This window comes from Scyliorhinus canicula, chromosome 8, assembly GCF_902713615.1.
Source record: "Scyliorhinus canicula chromosome 8, sScyCan1.1, whole genome shotgun sequence".
NCBI lineage: Eukaryota > Metazoa > Chordata > Chondrichthyes > Carcharhiniformes > Scyliorhinidae > Scyliorhinus > Scyliorhinus canicula.
Genome location: NC_052153.1, coordinates 7689870 through 7712568, shown reverse-complemented (window position 1 = coordinate 7712568; position 22699 = coordinate 7689870). Strand labels below are relative to the sequence as shown.

General features: G+C 53.2%; 1 protein-coding gene across 2 annotated transcripts in view; it reads left to right on the top strand.

Moving 5' to 3' along the window:
- The window catches only part of LOC119970093 (coronin-2A-like), a 189319-nt gene that overhangs the window by 149064 nt on the left and 17556 nt on the right, over positions 1-22699 (top strand). For both annotated transcript variants that reach the window (XM_038804108.1, XM_038804109.1), the window contains 4 exons: positions 2926-3042; positions 6494-6643; positions 13425-13604; positions 15624-15740. In XM_038804108.1, the coding sequence (XP_038660036.1) occupies positions 2926-3042; positions 6494-6643; positions 13425-13604; positions 15624-15740 (564 nt within the window). The remainder of the gene's footprint in view (positions 1-2925; positions 3043-6493; positions 6644-13424; positions 13605-15623; positions 15741-22699) is intronic.

The window sequence follows — 22699 nt, the reverse complement described above, 5'->3', positions numbered from 1 at the left end:
CTGCCCACAATACTCCAGGCGTGACCTCACCAATGCCCTAGACAATTGCAGTAAAACATCTCTATTCCTACACTCAAATCCTCTCGCCATGAAGGCCAACATACCATTTGCCTCCTTTACTGCCTGCTGTGCCTGCGCGCTTACTTTCAGCGACTGATGCACACGGACACCAAGGTCTCACTGAGTATCCACCGCTCTGAATTTACAGCTGGTGCAGTGTGAGTGTTATGATGCCACCAGGAGTGGATCTCTCGGGGCAGATTGTGGACGATGGTCTACCTTGGATGGCCGCGGACGCAATTTGAACTGTCTCTCGTATTCCACTTGTGGATAAATGGTTCCATCTTCCCCAGCCCCCCCTGTCCTCAAGAGGTTGTGGTTTTTTTGTTTTTTTTTTGATTTTCTGTGGAAGTTTGAAACCTGGGACCTCACCATTCGGGCAGTTACCAAGATACAGTTCCTCGCAGTCAACCCGGAGTGGAGCCATTGAGAGGTGGGGCAGTCAGCGGTTTGCAGGGTGTGGAGGACGCCCCGTTCATGACTGAGATTTCAGACGAATGCTTGTTTTTCTTTTGAGGCCATGTGTGCGAGCTTCGTTAGCTGTCAGTCGATGATGTTCCCTGAGGACATCAGGGGTCTCAGTGTGTGCAAGTATAGGAAGCCCCTCAAGCTGCGTTGGGCAGCACGGTAGCATAGTGGTTAGCACTGTGGCTTCACAGCGCCAGGGGTCCCAGGTTCGATTCTCGGCTTGGGCCACTGTCTGTGCAGAGTCTGCACGTTCTCCATGTGTCTGCGTGAGTTTCCTCCGGGTGCTCCGGTTTCCTCCCACAGTCCAAAGATGCGCAGGTTAGGTGGATTGGCCGTGCTAAATTACCCCTTGGGTTAGATGGGGTTGATGGGTTACGGGGATAGGGTGGAGGCATGGGCTGAAGTTGGGTGCTCTTTCCAAGAGCCGGCGCAGGCTCGATGGGCCGAATGGCCTCCTTCTGCACTGTAAATTCTATGATGATAAGTCCTGATGATTTTCTTCCTCTTTGATTTATCGTCGTAAGGACACGTTTCTTCTTTGATATTCCAACGCTAAGATGTCAAAGCATTCTTTCCGTGATTTACTCGGTGTGAAAAGCCATTACCCTGCCAGGTTTAAAATAAAGGACTTAATATCTGTGTTTAAAACCAGGAAATGAGCTGAGCAAATGCTGCAAGCAACACACTGGAAGTAATATTGAGGAAATGGAGATTATTATTTTGTTTGAATTAAAGTCTTTTACTCCACATTCAGTTTTATATGGTGATGTTTTCTTTCTGATGGTTTGACATCGGTCGTGTCTTTTCCCGGGGACTAACCCGGTAGATTGTCTGTTGATAGTTCCGGGTGCCCACAGGAAACTGTTACTGATGGTAATTTCCGCAGAGATGGACGCTGGGGGCCCCCCAGAGCGGAGTGAAACGGGGAGCAGATCCAGACAACTTATTAAATTCCGATAGAAAAGCAGAACACTGCTGGAAAGCTGAAATAAAAACAGAAAATGCTGTCAATAAGCGGAGGGCCAGGCAGCGTCTGTGCGGAGAGACGATGGGGGAAATGGGTTTGGGGGCGGTGGGGTGACCTTTTAAAGGCTCTCCCGCCGCCAATGGGCCCAGGGGGCTTTCGAATGAGGTATACCCCTCCCCCACCACCCAGGATCCGCCCACTCGCCTAAACCATGTCGGTAACAAACATTTCATTGGCGGCAGAATGAGGCCCTTAAGTGTTCATTACAGGCGGACGGGCTGACCAACGTTCCTCTCGGACCCCCCCCCCCCCCCCCCCCCCCCCCCTCCTCCCCGGATAAAGATCTGCAAGGTCTTTTGAACTTACATTTGGTAAAAACTCCGCCTCTGGAGGTGAAAGCTGACGATAAGGGAATTCTAGTACAATAAGAAAGAGAAGAGATGATAGGAGCTTTCCTCAATATCGAGGCAGCATTCGACTGAGTCTGAACAAAGTCAATAAGGGCCAAAGACCAAAACCTCCAGTGGCTCAGGGGGTAACACTGCTGTTTGAGTCAGGCTAGTCATGTGTTCACGTCTCACTGCAGGAACATGGGCACTAGATGTTAACTGAGAATCCCTGTCCAGTACTGAGGGAGTTCCACACTGCCATGATAACAGTCACACACCTCCAAACTAATTCATTGGTTATAAGGTACTTTGGGATGTCTAATGCTTGTGAAAGTCCTATGTAAACACAAATCTTTTTCCTTCCATGGAAGTTTGGAGTTTAAACTTTATTTTTCCTTTGTTAATGTCCCAATATAGCTCATGAGCCTGATGTCGACCTGAGAAATGGAAACAAGGGCAGCACGGTAGCGCAGTGGGTTAGCCCTGCTGCCTCACGGCGCTGAGGTCCCAGGTTCGATCCCGGCTCTCGGTCACTGCCCGTGTGGAGTTTGCACATTCTCCCCGTGTCTGCGTGGGTTTCACCCCCACAACCCAAAGATGTGCAGGGTAGGTGGATTGGCCACGCTAAATTACCCCTTAATTGGAAAAAATTAATTGGGTACACTAAATTTATAAAAACAAAAACAAAAAGAAATGGAAGCAAAACGCCTTATTACCCTGTACTTCTGGCATGAACAGGAAGAGAACCTTATAATCTGGATTAGAGAGAAACCTCATTGACCCCCCCCCCCCATATTGAATTATGTTTGTTTTTAATAGAAACACTTTAGCTTGTCATTACTGGAGGTTGTGGGCAAGTCACTGTATGTAATAGAACTGCTGACTGCTCTGAAACGTCCCTTAATGTCTCCTAACCAATTTATTTCTGCCTTTGTGTCCGTGTTTCCTGGTCACGGTTCACCGTAACCTGGTTTGGGTGTTTGATCATTTGCAGGTCTTTGAACGTCAAATATTTTAACACATATATTGTTCTATTAATAGACGGGGAAAATAGACCCACATCAGCCAAAGGTGTGCGGGCACAGAGGAAATGTGTTGGACATCAAATGGAGTCCATTTGACGACTACATCATTGCTTCCAGCTCTGAAGATACCACAGTAAGCGACCAGTTTCTCAAATCTCCATCAATTTCTGCCTGTCAGTGAAGGTCGATCAACACAATCGACAGTAGGGCCGTTCCTGATTTGTTTAGTTGGGCTTCCAGAAAGTTGTTTAACAAAGTTCCACATGAAAGCCTTGTTAAAGTGATATCTACATGTAGTGTTTTTTTATTAATTTTAATTTTAATTCATTCATTTATTTTTAAAATTTAGAGCACCCAATTATTTTTTTCCTAATCAAGGGGCAATTTAGCGTGGCCAATCCACCTAACCCGCACATCTTTGGGTCGTGCGGGGAGAGACCCACACAGACACAGGGAGAATGTGCAAACTCCACACGGACAGTGTCCCGGGCTGGGAAGTATGAAGAGGATTGAGGAATGCTTGGAGCAATTGAAACCTGACAGACTCTAATAATAATAATCTTTATTGTCACACGTAGGCTGCCATTAACTGCAATGAAGTTACTGTGAAAATCCCCTAGTCGCCTGTTCAGGTGCACAGGGATTTTTCCACAGTAACTTCATTGAAGCCTACTTGTGACAATAAGCAATTGTTATTATTATTATTACAGAGAGAGAATTCAAAATGTCCAATTCACCTTACAAGCACTTTCGGGACTTGTGGGAGGAAACCGGAGAGCCCGGAGGAAACCAACGCAGACACGGGGGGAGAACGTGCAGACTCCGCACAGACAGTGACCCAAGCTGGGAACCGAACCTGGGACCCTGATGCTGTGAAGCAACGGTGCTGACCACTGTGCTACCGTGCCGCCCACTAAAGGAGATGTTGAGGGGCAATGTTACTACAGTAATGTCCATTTCCACAATTGCCCAATTCACCTGTTAAAACCGACATCCATGCTTTTGTTACCTTGAGACTGGACTATTGCAATGCCTCTCTGTCAATGACCCCTTGTAAACTTCAACTCATCTGAAGGTCCATTGCCTGTCTCCATACACGCACCAAGTCCCATTCAGCCATCACCTGTCTGCGCATTGATCTATATTGGCAATTCCTTTATTTTAACATTTTTAACCTTGATTTTAAACTCCTTTGATGGCCTTGTCTCTCTTCTGCTCTGCAACCTGCTCCATCCAGCCTTACAACCTTGGAAAATTACGCTCGACAAATTTGATGCCGTTCTTGAGGCTTAAGTGGCAGGGTATAGAAAGGGGAAACGGTGGAACTAATATATTTGTATTTCTTAAAACAGTTGATAAGGTGCCACTCACACAGAAATAGGGCTCACAGAATTGGGGAACTTGGGCAGTACTTAGTGCTTTCTCCCGTGCTGAGTTTGGTGACAGGTGGCATTTAATTGGGCAGAAGAGTGGCAGGTGGGTACCCTGGCACTCTTCCACCTCCACCTGATTTAAGTTTGTGGAGGGTAGGCCAAAGGCTGGCATCCCACCTCACTGCCAATTGAGGCCCTTTAAGAGACTAAAGGCCCAATTTTGACCCTTTTCCTGGTATTAGCCCAACGGTGGGTGGGCCTGTCTCCATGCAGAGAGTATAACATGCAAGCCTGTGTGGGTTCCGATGGGGTCCTTTGTTCAACGACACTCATGGCCTGGTCCAAGGAACCAGCACGGGGAAAGGGGCCTTTCCACTAAGAGCCATTGCACCTGATTTGCTCCTAATCCTGGTAGATATTTCCCGGCAATAGCCACTTCTTCCCCAGTGACACTCCGTGGCAGACCTACATTTTTGGGGCCCTGAAGCTTGAACTGTGATGGGGGCCCCTTCGCAACCCGCAACGAGATCTGGGTAACTACTGTTATCTTCTTCAATGAGGTTGTTCCACGACAGATCACCACAAATTTAAAAAAAATTTAACCACTACATCTCAGATTTTGATTAAAATTGTTGTACTGGATTATCTCACATGTCGAAGTCACTGGTGTGAATAAAAATTTCCTATGCCTTATAGTTTTTGAGTTATAGGGGGATGAAAATTAGGGAAATGTTATATACACGCATGATGCATAATAGAATGGTGAAATAAAATATAGAAACGACCACAGTCAATATAATCTTTTATTTTAGACATCTTTTATATATGAGAATACATACTACACGAAGCACATTTTACAAAATACTCTTTTTTCTGTTTTTTCTAGCAACATATTCAGGTACAGTTTTGTCGTATGAGAGCTTCCTTGCAATGTCATTTTTTAGAGACAATATGCATAAAGAATTTAAGCGCTCTTCAGTCATGGTGGACCGAAATTTGTTCTTTGTAAAGGATGGCTTTGAAAAATTCCTTTCTGCTTCACGGCTCGTGATAGGCATTGTCAAGTACAGCTCAAGCGCAGCAGTAATATTGGGGAACACTTCAATTAGGTGTTGCTCACAAATAAGCTGAAGAAGCTCTGCGCATTGCATTTTAGATAGCGTGTTTTCTTCTGTGTTCTGGAGTTTCCTAAGGTGCAAATATTTAACACAAATTCACCCTTTTATTACTTTTTCGTAAATACTTGTAATATAGTATTAGCCTAGGCTATGCGGTCATAGCCTACCTTCCGTCCACCTCTTCATAAAAACAATAGGCTTAGGCTAATCTAACATTATTTCACCTTTATTACTTACCTTGCTTTTCTAAATATAACATTTACTTTTCAGTAGGGGGAATTAAAATATTGTATCCTTGTGAACACTTTATTGAAAAAAATTCTTGTCTAGATCGCTATCACGAGTGCTATCACGTTGAAAATTCACGGCTGTACCCGTGTATCCCGCTCACGTGTGTCTGCCAATTCCACAACCCTGTTTTATTCCCTCCCAAAGGCCTACCCCCTATTTAATAACTTGTCAAGTTTTGCATCAACTACAAACTTTGAACTTGTATCTCATTCCCCCCCCCCCCCCCCTCTTTTCCAATCTCCCCTTACCCAAATCCAGGACATTTAAATATAACAAGGAAAGTAATGGTTTTAAAATCCACCTCTGGAGGACCCCTTCAGTCACAGCCACTGCTGGGACCACTCCTCTATATCTCCTATCCCCTTAGTCAATCCTGCGGCGCAGTTAGATTCAATTAGTCAGTAAACCTGGATTAAAGAATTAATCTTAGTAATGATGACCATGGATCCTTTCGTTGTTCAAAAACCAATCTGGCTCGCCAATGTCCTTTAGGGAAGGAAATCTGCCGTCCTTACCCGGTCTGGCCTATAGCAGTGTGGTTGACTCTTAACTGCCCCCTGAAATGGCCGAGCAAGCCCCTCAGTTCAAGGGCAATCGGGGTTGGGCAACAAATGCCGGCCTGGTCCAATGATGCCAACAGCCAAAGGGACAAATTAAACAAAAACATCTGGGCCAGGAGATGGGGGGAAAACTCTCAAAATTGTCTCTCCATTCAACCCGAGGGGGGGGGGAATAGTCAAAGCCGGTGAGAGCTGAAGTTGCATTATTTTTAATTTTAATGGAATTAATTTCTTTCGGACAGGTTAAAATCTGGGAAATTCCTAAGTGTGGAGTCTTGAACAGTATAACCAATTCAAAGTTGGATCTCCACGCTCACTCGAGGCGAGTGGGATTGATAGAATGGCATCCGACAGCCAGGGATATTTTATTCAGCGCTGGGTATGATTATCGGGTAAGAAAACCATTTCTCGAAGACCCTCAGCGGGAAGCCATTTCCGACGGTCCGATCTAGGCTGTGATTCACAAACTGGAAATGTAAAACTAAATTCTGTAAGAATGGTAAATGTTTTTTAAAAATGTATGATAGTATTAATGTCCCATCAGTATACCCAGAAATGCTGATGATTTTATTTCTGTGTTTCTCTAAATGTGAATGTCGGATCTGGATTGGACCCTGATTGAACCTTGCACACATCTGCTTTGCCAGAGGCAGCCCTGCAGTTTTGACTCCCTACATTGGCTCATCAGATTGGGGGAATCGATTATTATTATCTATTGATGTTGTTTTCTCAAAGATTTCCTTGTTTCTGGTGCCCATGGACCAGAGCCAGTAATGGCCTTTTTTCTGTTCAGTGCATGCTCAAAAGGATGCCTGCTGATGAATGGGGAGGGTCCTGAGATTCAATGGGACCATCTCTATGGGCTTGTTACTGTCCACTGTTTACATACATTCAATCAGATCTCGTTCCTTAAAGTGAAGGTTCTACCCTTTGCCAATCTTCATCAGACCAAAATGCAAAATGGATTGAAGTTTGATTAAGTATCAAACCTGTATTAGGTCCAGTTTGCATTTTTATTAACTTTTTGTTTGGATAATGGGCTGGTGGTGAATTATTTTCACTTCTGAAGCGCATAATGGTCAATCCTTCTATCAAAACTTCTGTATGTGTGTCTGTGTCCTTCTCTATCTCTCTCTCTTTCTCCGTCTGTCTCCCTCTCTCCCCGCCGCCTGTCTCCCTCTCTCCCCGCCGCCTGTCTCACTCTCTCCCCGCCGCCTGTCTCACTCTCTCCCCGCCGCCTGTCTCACTCTCTCCCCGCCGCCTGTCTCCCTCTCTCCCCCTCGCCTGCCTCCCTCTCTCCCCGCCGCCTGTCTCACTCTCTCCCCGCCGCCTGTCTCACTCTCTCCCCGCCGCCTGTCCCCCTCTCTCCCCGCCGCCTGTCTCCCTCTCTCCCCCCCGCCTGTCTCCCTCTCTCCCCGCCGCCTGTCTCCCTCTCTCCCCGCCGCCTGTCTCACTCTCTCCCCGCCGCCTGTCTCCCTCTCTCCCCGCCGCCTGTCTCACTCTTTCCCCGCCGCCTGTCTCCCTCTCTCCCCGCCGCCTGTCTCCCTCTCACCCCGCCGCCTGTCTCCCTCTCTCCCCGCCGCCTGTCTCACTCTCTCCCCGCCGCCTGTCTCCCTCTCTCCCCGCCGCCTGTCTCCCTCTCTCCCCGCCGCCTGTCTCCCTCTCCCCTCCTGTCTCCCTCTCTCCCCGCCGCCTGTTTCCCTCTCTCCCCGCCGCCTGTCTCCCTCTCTCCCCGCCGCCTGTCTCCCTCTCTCCCCGCCGCCTGTCTCCCTCTCTCCCCGCCGCCTGTCTCCCTCTCTCCCCGCTGCCTGTCTCACTCTCTCCCCGCCGCCTGTCTCCCTCTCTCCCCGCCGCCTGTCTCCCTCTCTCCCCGCCGCCTGTCTCACTCTCTCCCCGCCGCCTGTCTCACTCTCTCCCCGCCGCCTGTCCCCCTCTCTCCCCGCCTGCCTCCCTCTCTCCCCGCCGCCTGTGTCCCTCTCTCCCCGCCGCCTGTCTCCCTCTCTCCCCGCCGCCTGTCTCACTCTCTCCCCGCCGCCTGTCTCCCTCTCTCCCCGCCGCCTGTCTCCCTCTCCCCTCCTGTCTCCCTCTCTCCCCCTCGCCTGTCTCCCTCTCTCCCCGCCGCCTGTCTCCCTCTCTCCCCGCCGCCTGCCTCCCTCTCTCCCCTCCGCCTGTCTCCCTCTCTCCCCGCGCCTGTCTTCCCTCTCTCCCCGCCGCGCTGTCTCCCTCTCGTCCCCCCGCCGCCTGATCCCTCTCTCCCCGCCGCCCCCACTCCCTCTCTCCCCGCCGCCTGTCTCCCTCTCTCCCGCCGACTTCTCACTCTCTCCCCTCCGTCTCACTCTCATCCACCGCCGCCGTCCCCCTCTCTCCGCCGACCTGCTCACTCTCTCCCCGCCAGCCGTCTCCCTCTCCTCCCCGCCGCCTGTCTCACTCTCATCCCGCCGCCTGTCTCCCTCTCTCCCAGCCTGCTGTCTCCCTCTCCCCTCCTGTCTCCCTCCTCCCCCTCGCCTGCCTCCCTCTCTCTCAAACTCTCCCCTCCCCGCGCCTGTCTCCCTCTCTCTCCCCCGCTGCCTGTCTCCCTCTCTCCCCCCGCCGCCTGTCCCCCCTCCTCTCGTCCCCCGCCGCCTGTCTCCCTCTCTCCCCCCGCCGCCTGTCTCCCTCTCTCCCCGCCGCCTGTCCCCCCTCTCTTCCCCGCCGCCTGTCTCCCTCTCTCCCCGCCGCCTGTCTCCCTCTCTCCCCTCCCGCTGTCTCCCCTCCTCTCCCCCCGCCGCCTGTCTCCCTCTCTCCCCGCCGCCTGTCTCCCTCTCTCCCCGCCGCCTGTCTCCCTCTCTCCCCGCCGCCTGTCTCCCTCTCTCCCCGCCGCCTGTCTCCCTCTCTCCCCGCCGCCTGTCTCCCTCTCTCCTCCCCGCCGCCTGTCTCCCTCTCTCCCCGCCGCCTGTCTCCCCTCTCCCCGCCGCCTGTCTCCCTCTCTCCCTGCCGCCTGTCTCCCTCTCTCCCCGCCGCCTGTCCCCCCTCTCGTCCCCGCCGCTGGCTCCTCTCCTCTCTCTCCCCCCGCCGCCTGTCTCCCTCTCTCCCCCCGCCTGTCTCCCTCTCTCACCCGCCGCCTGTCTCCCTCTCTCCCCGCCGCCTGTCTCCCTCTCTCCCCGCCGCCTGTCTCCCTCTCTCCCCGCCGCCTGTCTCACTCTCTCCCCGCCGCCTGTCTCACTCTCTCCCCGCCGCCTGTCTCCCTCTCTCCCCGCCCGCCTGTCCCCCTCTCTCCCTGCCTGTCCCCCTCTCTCCCTGCCTGTCTCCCTCTCTCCCCGCCGCCTGTCCCCCTCTCTCCCTGCCTGTCCCCCTCTCTCCCTGCCTGTCTCCCTCTCTCCCTGCCCCCTGTCTTCCCTCTCTCCCCCGCCGCCTGTCTCCCTCTCTCCCCCGCCGCCTGTCCTCCCTCTCCCCCGCCGCCTGTCTCCTCTCTCCCCGCCGGCCTGTCTCCCTCTCTCACCCTCCGCCTGTCGCCTCTCTCCCCCCCGCCTGGTCTCCCTCTCTCCCCCCCGCCGCCTTTCTCACTCTCTCCCCGCCGCCTGTCTCACTCTCTCCCCGCCGCCTGTCTCACTCTCTCCCCGCCGCCTGTCTCACTCTCTCCCCGCCGCCTGTCCCCCTCTCTCCCCGCCTGCCTCACTCTCTCCCCGCCGCCTGTCTCCCTCTCTCCCTGCCGCCTGTCTCACTCTCTCCCCGCCGCCTGTCCCCCTCTCTCCCTGCCTGTCCCCCTCTCTCCCTGCCTGTCCCCCTCTCTCCCTGCCTGTCCCCCTCTCTCCCTGCCGCCTGTCTCCCTCTCTCCCCGCCGCCTGTCTCCCTCTCTCCCCGCCGCCTGTCTCCCTCTCTCCCCGCCGCCTGTGTCCCCCTCTCCCCGCCGCCTGTCTCCCTCTCTCCCCGCCGCCTGTGTCCCCCTCTCCCCGCCGCCTGTCTCCCTCTCTCCCCGCCGCCTGTCTCCCTCTCTCCCCGCCGCCTGTCTCCCTCTCTCCCCCCCGCCGCCTGTCTCCCTCTCTCACCCGCCGCCTGTCTCCCTCTCTCCCCGCCGCCTGTCTCACTCGCTCCCCCGCCGCCTGTCTCACTCTCTCCCCGCCGCCTGTCTCACTCTCACTCCCTCTCTCCCCGCCGCCTGTCCCCCCTCTCTCCCCGCCGCCTGTCTCACTCTCATCTCGCTGCCTGTCTCCCTCTCTCCCCGCCGCCTGTCCCCCTCTCTCCCTGCCTGTCCCCCTCTCTCCCTGCCGCCTGTCTCCCTCTCTCCCCGCCGCCTGTCTCCCTCTCTCCCCGCCGCCTGTCTCCCTCCTCTCCCCGCCGCCTGTCTCCCTCTCTCCCCGCCGCCTGTCTCCTCCCTCTCTCTCCCCGCCGCCTGTCTCCCTCTCTCCCCCGCCGCCTGTCTCCCTCTCTCCCCGCCACCTTCTCCCCTCTCCCCCGCCGCCTGTCTCAACGTCTCTCCTCGTCCCCCCGCCGCCCTGTCTCAACTCTCTCCCCGCCGCCTGTCTCACTCTCTCCCCGCCGCCTGTCCTCACTCTCTCCCCGCCGCCTGTCTCACTCTCTCCCCGCCGCTGTCCCCCCTCTCCCCGCCTGCCTCACTCTCTCCCCGCCGCCTGTCTCCCTCTCTCCCTGCCGCCTGTCTCACTCTCTCCCTCCCGCCGCCTGTCCCCCTCTCTTCCCCGCCTGTCCCCCTTTCTCCCTGCCTGTCCCCCTCTCTCCCTGCCTGTCTCCCTCTCTCCCCGCCGCCTGGCTCCCTCTCTCCCCGCCGCCTGTCTCCTCTCTCCCCGCCGCCTGTCTCCCTCTCTCCCGTCGCCTGTCTCCCCTCTCCTCCCGCCGCCTGTGTCCCTCTCTCCCCGCCGCCTGTGTCCCCCTCTCCCCGCTGCCTGTCTCTCTCTCTCCCCGCCGCTGTCCCTCTCTCCCCGCCGCCTGTGTCCTCTCTCCCCAGTCCCCTCTCCCCCCCGCCTGTCTCCTCTCTCCCCGCCTGCCATCCCTCTCCCCCGCCTGTTGTCCCTCTCTCCCCGCCGCCTGTCTCACTCTCTCCCCGCCCCGCCTGTCTCACTCTCTCCCCGCCGCCTGTCTCACTCTCTCCCCGCCGCCTGTCCCCCTCTCTCCCTGCCTGTCCCCCTCTCTCCCTGCCTGTCTCCCTCTCTCCCCGCCGCCTGTCCCCCTCTCTCCCGCCTGTCCCCCTCTCTCCCTGCCTGTCTCCCTCTCTCCCTGCCCCCCTGTCTCCCTCTCTCCCCCGCCGCCTGTCTCCCTCTCTCCCCGCCGCCTGTCTCCCTCTCTCCCCGCCGCTGTCTCCCTCTCCTCCCCGCCGCCTGTCTCCCTCTCTCCCCCCGCCGCCTGTCTCCCTCTCTCCCCGCCGCCTTTCTCACTCTCTCCCCGCCGCCTGTCTCACTCTCTCCCCCGGCCGCCTGTCTCACTCTCTCCCGCCGCCTGTCTCACTCTCTCCCGCCGACTGTTCTCACTCTCATCCCCGCCGCCTGTCCCCTCTCTCCCCTCCTGCTCACTCTCTCCCCGCCGCCTGTCTCCCTCTCTCCCTGCCGCCTGTCTCACTCTCTCCCCGCCGCCTGTCCCCCTCTCTCCCTGCCTGTCCCCCTCTCTCCCTGCCTGTCCCCTCTCTCCCTGCCTGTCCCCCTCTCTCCCTGCCGCCTGTCTCCCTCTCTCCCCGCCGCCTGTCTCCCTCTCTCCCCGCCGCCTGTCTCCCTCTCTCCCCGCCGCCTGTGTCCCCCTCTCCCCGCCGCCTGTCTCCCTCTCTCCCCGCCGCCTGTGTCCCCTCTCCCCCGCCGCCTGTCTCCCTCTCTCCCCGCCACCTGTCTCCCTCTCTCCCCGCCGCCTGTCTCCCTCTCTCCCCGCCGCCTGTCTCCCTCTCTCCCCGCCGCCTGTCTCCCTCTCTCCCCGCCGCCTGTCTCACTCTCTCCCCGCCGCCTGTCTCACTCTCTCCCCGCCGTCTGTCTCACTCTCTCCCCGCCGCCTGTCCCCCTCTCTCCCCGCCGCCTGTCTCACTCTCTCCCTGCCTGTCTCCCTCTCTCCCCGCCGCCTGTCCCCCTCTCTCCCTGCCTGTCCCCCTCTCTCCCTGCCTGTCTCCCTCTCTCCCTGCCGCCTGTCTCCCTCTCTCCCCGCCGCCTGTCTCCCTCTCTCCCCGCCGCCTGTCTCCCTCTCTCCCCGCCGCCTGTCTCCCCCTCTCCCCGCCGCCTGTCTCCCTCTCTCCCCGCCGCCTGTCTCCCTCTCTCCCCGCCGCCTGTCTCCCTCTCTCCCCGCCGCCTGTCTCCCTCTCTCCCCGCCGCCTGTCTCCCTCTCTCCCCGCCGCCTGTCTCACTCTCTCCCCGCCGCCTGTCTCACTCTCTCCCCGCCGCCTGTCTCACTCTCTCCCCGCCGCCTGTCTCACTCTCTCCCCGCCGCCTGTCCCCCTCTCTCCCCGCCTGCCTCACTCTCTCCCCGCCGCCTGTCTCCCTCTCTCCCTGCCGCCTGTCTCACTCTCTCCCCGCCGCCTGTCCCCCTCTCTCCCTGCCTGTCCCCCTCTCTCCCTGCCTGTCCCCCTCTCTCCCTGCCTGTCTCCCTCTCTCCCCGCCGCCTGTCTCCCTCTCTCCCCGCCGCCTGTCTCCCTCTCTCCCCGCCGCCTGTCTCCCTCTCTCCCCGCCGCCTGTCTCCCTCTCTCCCCGCCGCCTGTGTCCCTCTCTCCCCGCCGCCTGTGTCCCCCTCTCCCCGCTGCCTGTCTCACTCTCTCCCCGCCGCCTGTCTCCCTCTCTCCCCGCCGCCTGTGTCCCTCTCTCCCCACCTGTCTCCCTCTCTCCCCCCCCGCCTGTCTCCCTCTCTCCCCGCCTGCCTCCCTCTCTCCCCGCCTGCCTCCCTCTCTCCCCGCCTGCCTCCCTCTCTCCCCGCCTGCCTCCCTCTCTTCCCGCCTGTCTCCCTCTCTCTCCGCCTGTCTCCCTCTCCCCCCCGCCTGTGTCCCTCTCTGCTGTTTAACGTGTTTCCTGGATTGGACAGTAGAGGGAGCTTTTGTATAATGGGGAGAAGTGTTTACAGAGTTTCCGGGGCTGACTGTTCAATGTCATTATTGGGATCAAAGGGCTGGAATTTTTGGGATGAATGTGGAGCAGGACTGGGAACTTCCCTGTGAAAACTCATGAATGGATGCGGCCTGTTAAATACATCACATTTTCTTTGCCTCCTTTGTTTCAGGTTATGATCTGGAACCTGAATTCAGGAGAGCAGCTGATTCGCAACCCAATAAAGATCCTGGACTGCCACAAAGATGTCATTCTGTCCATGTCCTTCAACACAAACGGCAGCCGACTGGTCACTTCCTGCAAAGACAAGAAGATGCGAATCATCGACAGTCACACAGGAAAGGTTCTCCAGGTAAGGGCAGATAGGCCGAGTTACTCTGTGAAGATCTACTCTCGCTGGGCAAGCCAATTGGAAATACAGAAAGCAGGTGCATTAATATATCGCACCTTCCACAAGCTCAGGGATGTCAAAGATGGGAGGTTGTCCGTTTAAGACAGACGAGAAGAAATTATTTTCTGTGTTGTTAGTTTGTGGAATTCGCTTTCCCAGAAAGCCATTGCCGGCCAGGTCACTAACAAGGGGTGGGGGGGGGAAAGCCTTTTGCCGAATTAAACAGCCTCTTTAATCACCTCCAATATTTTCATAACTAACTCACAAAACTATTCAAAGAAAGAAATATTGAATTTATATTTAGATTTGTATTCCGTTTGCAGCAGGGTCCCGGAGATTAATCTTTTCATTCTCGGTGATTTCAAGGTAATCACACAGGATTGTGTAGTTATTCTCACTACCTAACATCAACTTGTTTACAAATCCCTCCGTGGCTGCCCGCTCCCACTCCCCGAATCCCACACCTCCAATTCTAGCCTCTTGCCAATTCCCAGTCTCCATCGGTCCAGCTTTGAGAGCCACACCGTCAGTTTTCCAAGTCCTAACATCTGAAATGCCCTCCCTAAACTCCTCTTAAACTCTCTCTTCTTCTTCGAAGATGTGGAGATGCCGGCGCTGGACTGGGACGGGCACAGTATGAAGTCTCACAACACCGGGTTAAAGTCCAACCGGTCTGTTCAGAATCACTAGCTTTTGGAATGCTGCTCCTTCACTAGGTGAAGACCTGTTGTCAGACGACTTCTTCGAAGGCATTCCTTCAAACCCAACTCTTTTGCTCAAGCCTTCAGTCACCTGTCCCTAAAACTGCTTATCATAGATCATAGAATTTACAGTGCAGAAGGAGGCCATTCGGCCCATCGAGTCTGCACCGGCTCTTGGAAAGAGCACCCTACCCAAGGTCAACACCTCCACCCTATCCCCATAACCCCATAACCCAGTAACCCCACCCAACACTAAGGGCAATTTTGGACACTAAGGGCAATTTATCATGGCCAATCCACCTAACCTGCACATCTTTGGACTGTGGGAGGAAACCGGAGCACCCGGAGGAAACCCACGCACACACGGGGAGGATGTGCAGACTCCGCACAGACAGTGACCCAAGCCGGAATCGAACCTGGGACCCTGGAGCTGTGAAGCGATTGTGCTATCCACAATGCTACCGTGCAGCCCTTTGTGGCCTGGTGTCAGGATTGTGTTTGATAATTGTTCTATGGAAATGCGTTGGCGGTACTGGGCGGGGTGGGGGGTGTTGCTATGTAAAAGAGGCCACAATTGGAGATTTGTTAGTACTGGAGACGATTAAAGGTACAAACAGGCAAAGTCTAGGAGGCATTTGGAAAGAAGGATAAGAATTTATAAATGCTGAGCAGCAGGAGTAGAATATTCAGCCCCTCAAACCTGCTCCGCCATTCCGTACAATCGTGGCTGACGATCTGCCACAACCCAGCTCCTCAGATCAAAACCTATCAATCTCGGCCTTGAATACAATCAACGACAGAGCATCTGGGGTGGAGAATTCCAAGATTCACAATCCTTTGCGCGAAGAACTTTCTCCTCGTCTCAGTCCCAAATGATCGGCCCCCTTATCCCGAGACTCTCCGTGTTTTGGATTCTCCGGGATTGGATGCCATCGTCCACATCCTGTTACGTTTCATTTGGAAAACGTCGAATAATTTTCTCAAAGCATTTCGAGGCGATGCGTGATTTAACTAAAAGTTAAGCCGCACAAAATCAACTACGGTTGATTTAAGTTGCATTTGGGTTTAGCAAGACTCTCTACGCTACATGTACCTTATTTGTTCTTTAAGAAGTGGTATGTTCTCATGCTTATTTTACTATATGTATTTAATCCAGTCATTAAACTGTAAAGTGAAAGTCCCAAGCCAATGTCAGATAGGTCGCTGATGTTTTATTGCTGTGTTTGCCCTTTTCTTCGGTTTGAGCTCACGTCTGACTGTTGTTCCTTGCGGTTTTCAGGAATCGAGCCCCAAGTTGCACAGGACCAATAAAGTTCTGTACCTCGGCAATTTGAATATGGTAATGTCTGCTGGCTTCTCCAAGTGGAACAATCGACAAATTGTCCTCTGGGACCAGGTAAATGTTTTTACAGAGTCACCAAGGCACATGTTTCTTTACTCTTTAAGATGACCCGGGCATCGCCGGTGAGGCCGAACTGCTACGACCGAGTGGCTCGCTAGGCCCATCTCCGACTCAACCACATTGCTGAGGGTCTGGAGTCACATAGGTAGGCCAGACCGGGTAAAGACGGCAGATTTCCTTCACTCAAGGATATTCGTGAACCAGATGGATTTGTAAAGCCAGTGGATTATTGTTTCGTGGTCACCGTTACTGAGACTAGCTTTCAATTGCAGGTTTTTATTAATTAATTGAACTTGTTGATCAATTGAAATTAAACCTCGTTTCTCCAGAGCATCATCTCGGGCCTCAGGATCGCCATGTCGTTACCACTATGCTGCCGTCTCCCATCCTGCGGGGAGCCTTACAATGATGTCTTGAGGAATCATTGGGCGCTGTCCTCTGGCCAGACTGCGGCGGAAAACAGCTCGCTGCGACGTAGCGTGGCCGGTGAAAGCTGGGAGACCGCGTTCCCGGGATCTACCCGGCTCACGAGATTCAACACAACCTTATGAGATGTTGTGAGGGGAATCCCTCCTGCAATGGGCGGGGTCACCTTTTGGCATATCTGCATATTAGAGTGAGGCAGTTAGCCTTCCTCTTGTGTGCAGATTCCCGAGGTAGCTGAGGCTTTGGAATGCCATCCCTTTGCCCCCGGGGAACTCGGCCGATTGCGTTTGGTACTGCTTACCACAAACGGGGACCAGACGGATCGGAGGGACCCAGCTATGTGCCCTTTGGGCAGGTTGGTGCCCCACCTGGGTACCAAGCTGCCATTTATTACACGCGCGTGATCGGTCTGGCGTTGCTCGGTGGGGGTGGGGGTGTTGGAGGTGGGGCCAGGAGACCTTCCCATGTTGCGTTTGAGAGGGTGTGGGGGAGATCGGGGATTCTTTCTGGGGCCTTGGCGATCGGGACGCCATTGATCTCTCGCTACAATGGGGCGTTCCGGCGAGTGGACCTCCCCATTGTAAAAAAAAACAGTGCTGTGTGCGATCTCGACCGCGTGTTCCGCGTTCAGGCCCCTTGTTCAAGGCTAGTCGCGTTGTATAGCCGTGTGTTTCTCAGCACTGTTGAGTGTCGGGAAACACACGGCTAAACTCGGACACTCGGGGACTTTGTTCCTTTTGGGGAAGATAGCACAGAAGGAGGCCATTCAGCCTATCTGTGCTGGCTCACTGCAAGAGTACTTCACCCGGCATCCCCCTTCCCCATAGCCCTCCAAATTCTTTTCTCTTCAGGTGTTTAAGCGACTCAAAGCCACCAGTCTATGATCCTCCACCACACGCTCTCAGGGGGTGCATTCTGCGTCCTAACCACTCGCTGTGCAAAAGAAACTGTTTTTCCTCATTCCACCAATCAATTAAATTGGCATCTCTCTGGTTATTGATCGGCCAGAGGACAGACGGGGCCGCTGTTTAAAATGCCACGTTCTATATGGAGTCAGGTGATGCAGTAAACGACCATTCGGCCCATTTGTGGCTGCAGCAGTTCTGTGAGTGAGCTATTGAATAAGGCTCAACCCCCCCCCCCCCCCCCACTACCCCCTACCCGGACCACCCCCATCGCCTCACACAGGGGCAGTATCTGTGCCGTTCGGAGAGTGTGCTCTCCCTGCACTCGCCCAGGGACAAGACTGGAATAGCTGGAAACAAATGAAAGACGAGCTAAGTTAGGACAATGCATGTGGAGGAAAGTCACCAATGTATTGGAAAAGTAAATGTTAAAATGGAGAATAAAAGGCAAACTTGAAACCAGTTGACATTCATGCTCCCAGAGTTTCTATTTGAACACGTGCACTTTATCCGTGGCAATTGCTTCAGCCTTTTCCAATCCCCATCTCCACCAGTATATATATTTTTTGTGACTATTTTTATTGAACATTTTAACATTTGTATGCAATACAAAAACAAGAACAGCCCCCTGCCCCAAACAGCCAAGAGTGACCATCGTACATGGAACCTCCCCATCGACCCCCTCAGCACAGATTTAACTTTCTCCAACTACAAAAAGTTCCGGAGGTCCCCCCCCCCCCCGGCACTGGGGGGAGGGTGAGGGGAGAAGCTGACCTCCACTCCAGCAGAACCTGTCTACGAGCAATCAGCGAGGCCAAGTCTAATCTCCATCAGCATTGACAGGCAATCTAAATGCGTTCCTGCAGAACGCCCTCCATGGCAAATGATCCAATTTAACAAAAAAGACCAGTGCAAATCGTCAGAAATGCTCCTAACTAATCTCATGAATTGATAATGGATCTAAACCCATAATTAACAAAATGGAAAATCCTGATAAAAGGCCACTTGGCCAATTATATCTTGGCCGAAGTCTGGTTTCTCGCTTTTAATCTTAATTAAATGTTCAAAGCAGCTGATTCTTAGCCATTTCATTAACTTGTATTTGGCGAACAGTTTTAATTCACATTTCCCAGCCAGGTCAATTTTGCTGAGTGATCATCACTCTCATTTTGGCAGCAGGTAGAACATAGAACATAGAACACTACAGCGCAGTACGGGCCCTTCGGCCCTCGATGTTGCGCCGACCTGTGAAACCATCCGAAGCCTATCTGACCTACACTATTCCATTTATTTTTGGTGTTTGGGGAGCCAAGGACCACAAAACAGCGAATGTTTGAACTAATTTTGGTTTGTGTGAAGGAGGAATCATAGAATTTACAATGCAGAAGGAGGCCATTCGGCCCATCGAGTCTGCACCCTACTTAAGCCCACTCCTCCACCCTCTCCCCTGTAACCCCACCTAACCATTTTGGTCACTAAGGGCAATTTATCATGGCCAATCCACCTAACCTGCACATCTTTGGACTGTGGGAGGAAACCGGAGCATCCGGAGGAAACCCACGCACACACGGGGATGATGTGCAGACTCCGCACAGACAGTGACCCAAGCCGGGAATCGAACCTGGGACTCTGGTGCTGTAAAGCAACGGTGCTAACCACTGTGCTACCGTGCTGCCTTGACAGCGACATAATCCTCGTTCTTCTTTTGGGTAACCTGCCCTGGGACTCTGATGTGCCTGACACTGGCAGCCTGGCCTCAAGTTAACTTGGGCTCCTGAATCAAAGTCTGCTCCTCCGACGATGGAAAACATGCCGACTCTAAGTGCGAGGAATTCGTAAAATGCGGGTCAGTTTAATGGATTCCTGAAAAGAAAGAAGGCAATTGATTTTCTACTTGTGCCTAAGAAATTGCAGAAGCGAATTGTATTCCGCAGGCTTTCCATGTTTGGTCAGAATCTCCAAAAACGTGACTTGCATTGATCTACCTTGGCCGATTGCTCATGGTGTTGCTGACTGACTGGTGGATCTACCTCGTCCGATTGCTCATGGTGTTGCTGACTGACTGGTGGATCTACCTTGTCCGATTGCTCATGTTGTTGCTGACTGACTGGTGGATCTACCTTGTCCGATTGCTCATGTTGTTGCTGACTGACTGGTGGATCTACCTTGTCCGATTGCTCATGTTGTTGCTGACTGACTGGTGGATCTACCTTGTCCGATTGCTCATGGTGTTGCTGACTGACTGGTGGATCTACCTTGTCCGATTGCTCATGGTGTTGCTGACTGACTGGTGGGTCTACCTTGTCCGATTGCTCATGGTGTTGCTGACTGACTGGTGGTGGATCTGTGGAGTGACTCTGCCCCCTTTAGGCTGCACTCTGAAACTGCTCATTTCCTCTTCTTTCAATCAGCAGCTGTCTTGGGCAGAAAATGCCATGTTCCATCACCCTTTTTAAAAAAAAAGTATCTTGATTATATTAAATTGATGTCCTCCCATTGACAAACGGAAACAATCTATCTCCATTTACTTTTTAAAAATAATTTTTTTGTCCCAATTAAGGGGCAATTTAGCATGGCCAATTCATCTACCCTGCACATCTTTTTTGGTTGTGGGGTTAAGACCCACGCAGACACGGGGAGAATGTGTAAACTCCACACGGACAGTGACCCAGGGCCGGGATCGAACCTGGGTAGCTCCATTTACTTGATGGTAATGTTTTATAGTTTCCAATCCTGTGACCTCTACCACCAAGAAGGACTCGGGCAGCAGATACCTGGGAACGCCACCACCTACACGTACCCCTCCTAGCCACTCCACATCCTGACTTGGAAATATATGGGCCGTTCCTTCACTGTCGCTGGGTCAAAATCCTGGCGCTCCCTCCCTAACAGCACAGTGGGTGTACCTACACCACACAGACCTGCAGTGGTTCAAGAAGGCAGCTCACCACCACCCTCTCAAGGGCAATTAGGGCTGGGCAATGACATCCACATCACATGACGAAATAAAAATAAAAACGGGTCAATATTTTAATTATCTCAGTTCTGGCTAAGTAGCTTTGTCTTCTAGACTCTTTTTAACAGCTATAAGACGTTTCATCCCTGCTAAGAGCTCATGTTAATTTGCATCACATAATTTCCATTGAGTTTTTATTGATTCAGTTCCTGCTTCATTTTCATAAGAATAGAGAAATACTCAGCAAGACCTTGGTGTCCTCGTGCATCAGTCGCTGAAAGTAAGCGCACAGGTACAGCCGGCAGTAAAGGAGGCAAATGGTATGTTGGCCTTCATAGCGAGAGGATGTGAGTGTAGGAATAGGGATGTTTTACTGCAATTGTATAGGGAATTGGTGAGGTCACGCCTGGAGTATTGTGGGCAGTTTTGGTGTCCTTATCTGAGGAAGGATGTTCTTGCTATGGAGGGAGAGCAGCGAAGGTTTACCAGGCTGATTCCTGGGATGGCGGGACTGCCATATGAGGAGAGACTAAGTCGGTTAGGATTATATTCAGTGGCGTCTGGAAGAGTGAGAGGGGATCTCCTTGAAACTTCTAAAATTCTAACAGGATCAGACAGGGTAGATACAGAATGTTCCCGATGGTGGGGGCATCCAGAATTAAGGGGTCATAGTTTGGGATAAAGGGTAAACCCTTTTAGGATTGTGGTGAGGAGAAATTTCTTCACCCAGAGAGAGGTGAATCTGTGGAATTCACTCCCACAGAAAGGAGTTGAGGCCAAAATGTTGTGTAATTTCAACAAGGAATCAGCTCTTGGGGCTAAAGGGATATGGGGGGGAAAGTGGTATCAGGGTATTGAACTTGATCAGCCATGATCATAATGAATGGCGGCGCAGGCTCGAAGGGCCGAATGGCCTCCTCCTGCTTCTATTTTCTGTATGTTTCTATGTACATTGATGTTTTGAGCCAGAAAGTCATCTTAACCTTGAGTGAACTCTTTGAAAATGTATTCAGTGATGTTTGAAAACTTTAGATGTATTTCCATTTCTTTATTATTCTTCTCATGGACTGTTTCAATGACATCTCTGGGGCTAGTCACACGTGACTTTTTGAAATCATTGGTCCTGATCGACACGAGCACGTGTTGTTATTTACCGGTGACTGAAGGAACACTTACTGGTCTTGTGATGTCCCAGGCTAACTAGTCTTATGATGCCCCAGGTTTTCCCATGTCTTATTTTGAAGGCAGTAAACTCCCAAAAAAACAGCAATGAGATGGTGACCAGATAATCTATTTTTGTGATGTTAATTGAAGAATGAATTTTGCCCAGGACACCGAGGATTACTCTTTCAAATAGCAACTGTGGAATTTATTTTTGTTGAAGGGGTCCACTGCCCTTCTAGTGATCGCTTGCCATTGCGGAGCTCGGAGCAGAGCACTTGTTTCGGGAGCCTTCTGTCGGGCATGTGGGCAATGCGGCCTGCCCATCGCAGCTGGTCGAGCGTGACCCAGCGCCTCGATACTGGGGATATTGGCCTGGATTTGCAGGATTTTGTGAATGCCGCGTTGGTGATATCTCTCCAAGGATTTGACGTATCTGCCGTACATTGTCCATGTTTCAAACAGAAGGGTGGTGTGGTGATATGTATCACTAGATACACAAGGGGTTAATGTAAGTACACGTAGACTGACTGGACACTAGAGGGAGCACCAGAGACATGACACACAGACACTCAACCAATAGGTCAGTAAGATAGGACATGACCAATGGGCATTCACGATACACACATAGAACATAGAACAGTACAGCACAGCACAGAACAGGCCCTTCGGCCCTCAATGTTGTGCCGAGCCATGATCACCCTACTCAAACCCACGTATCCACCCTATACCCGTAACCCAACAACCCCCCCCTTAACCTTACTTTTATTAGGACACTACGGGCAATTTAGCATGGCCAATCCACCTAACCATTTCTTGACGATTTCCCCTCCTGCACTGCTTCGTTGAAATCTGTAAGGTTGGTCAAGTGTGACCTGTTGGCCCCCATTTACCCAGGGCATCTTGTGGCTGCTGCTCACTGCTGTCAGGGTGCGTTGGGTGGTGGATGGGGTGATGATTAGGCGGGCTGTTTTGCCTTGAATGGCGTTGAGGTTTTTTAGTGTTGCTGATGCTGCCCACGTCCGGGTAAGTGCAGCAGTATTCCAGCACGCCCCTGACTTGTGCCTGGCAGATGGTGGACAGGCTTTGGAGACAGGTTTCGGAGGCGAGTGACTCTCACAGAATTTGACCTGCTCTTGGAGGCACAGCGTTTATATGGCTGATGCAGTTAAATCCCTGGCCAAGGGATCTTGATGATCGTAGATTCAATGATGGGAGTCCCACGGGATCTTTAACGTCCCACTGGGAGGGCAGATAGCCTTGGTTTCCCACTCCTCTGAAGGAAGGTCCTTTAATAGTGCGGCACTCTCTCAATCCTGGCACTGCGGGTATCGGCCTAGATTTTTGTATTCAAATCCTGGATTCGAGGTAATGGTGTTGCCAACTGTGCCATGGCTGGCCCCAGGAGGGCAGCACGGTAGCATGGTGGTTAGCGTAAATGCTTCACAGCTCCAGGGTACCAGGTTCGGTTCCCGGCTGGGTCACTGTCTGTGCGGAGTCTGCAC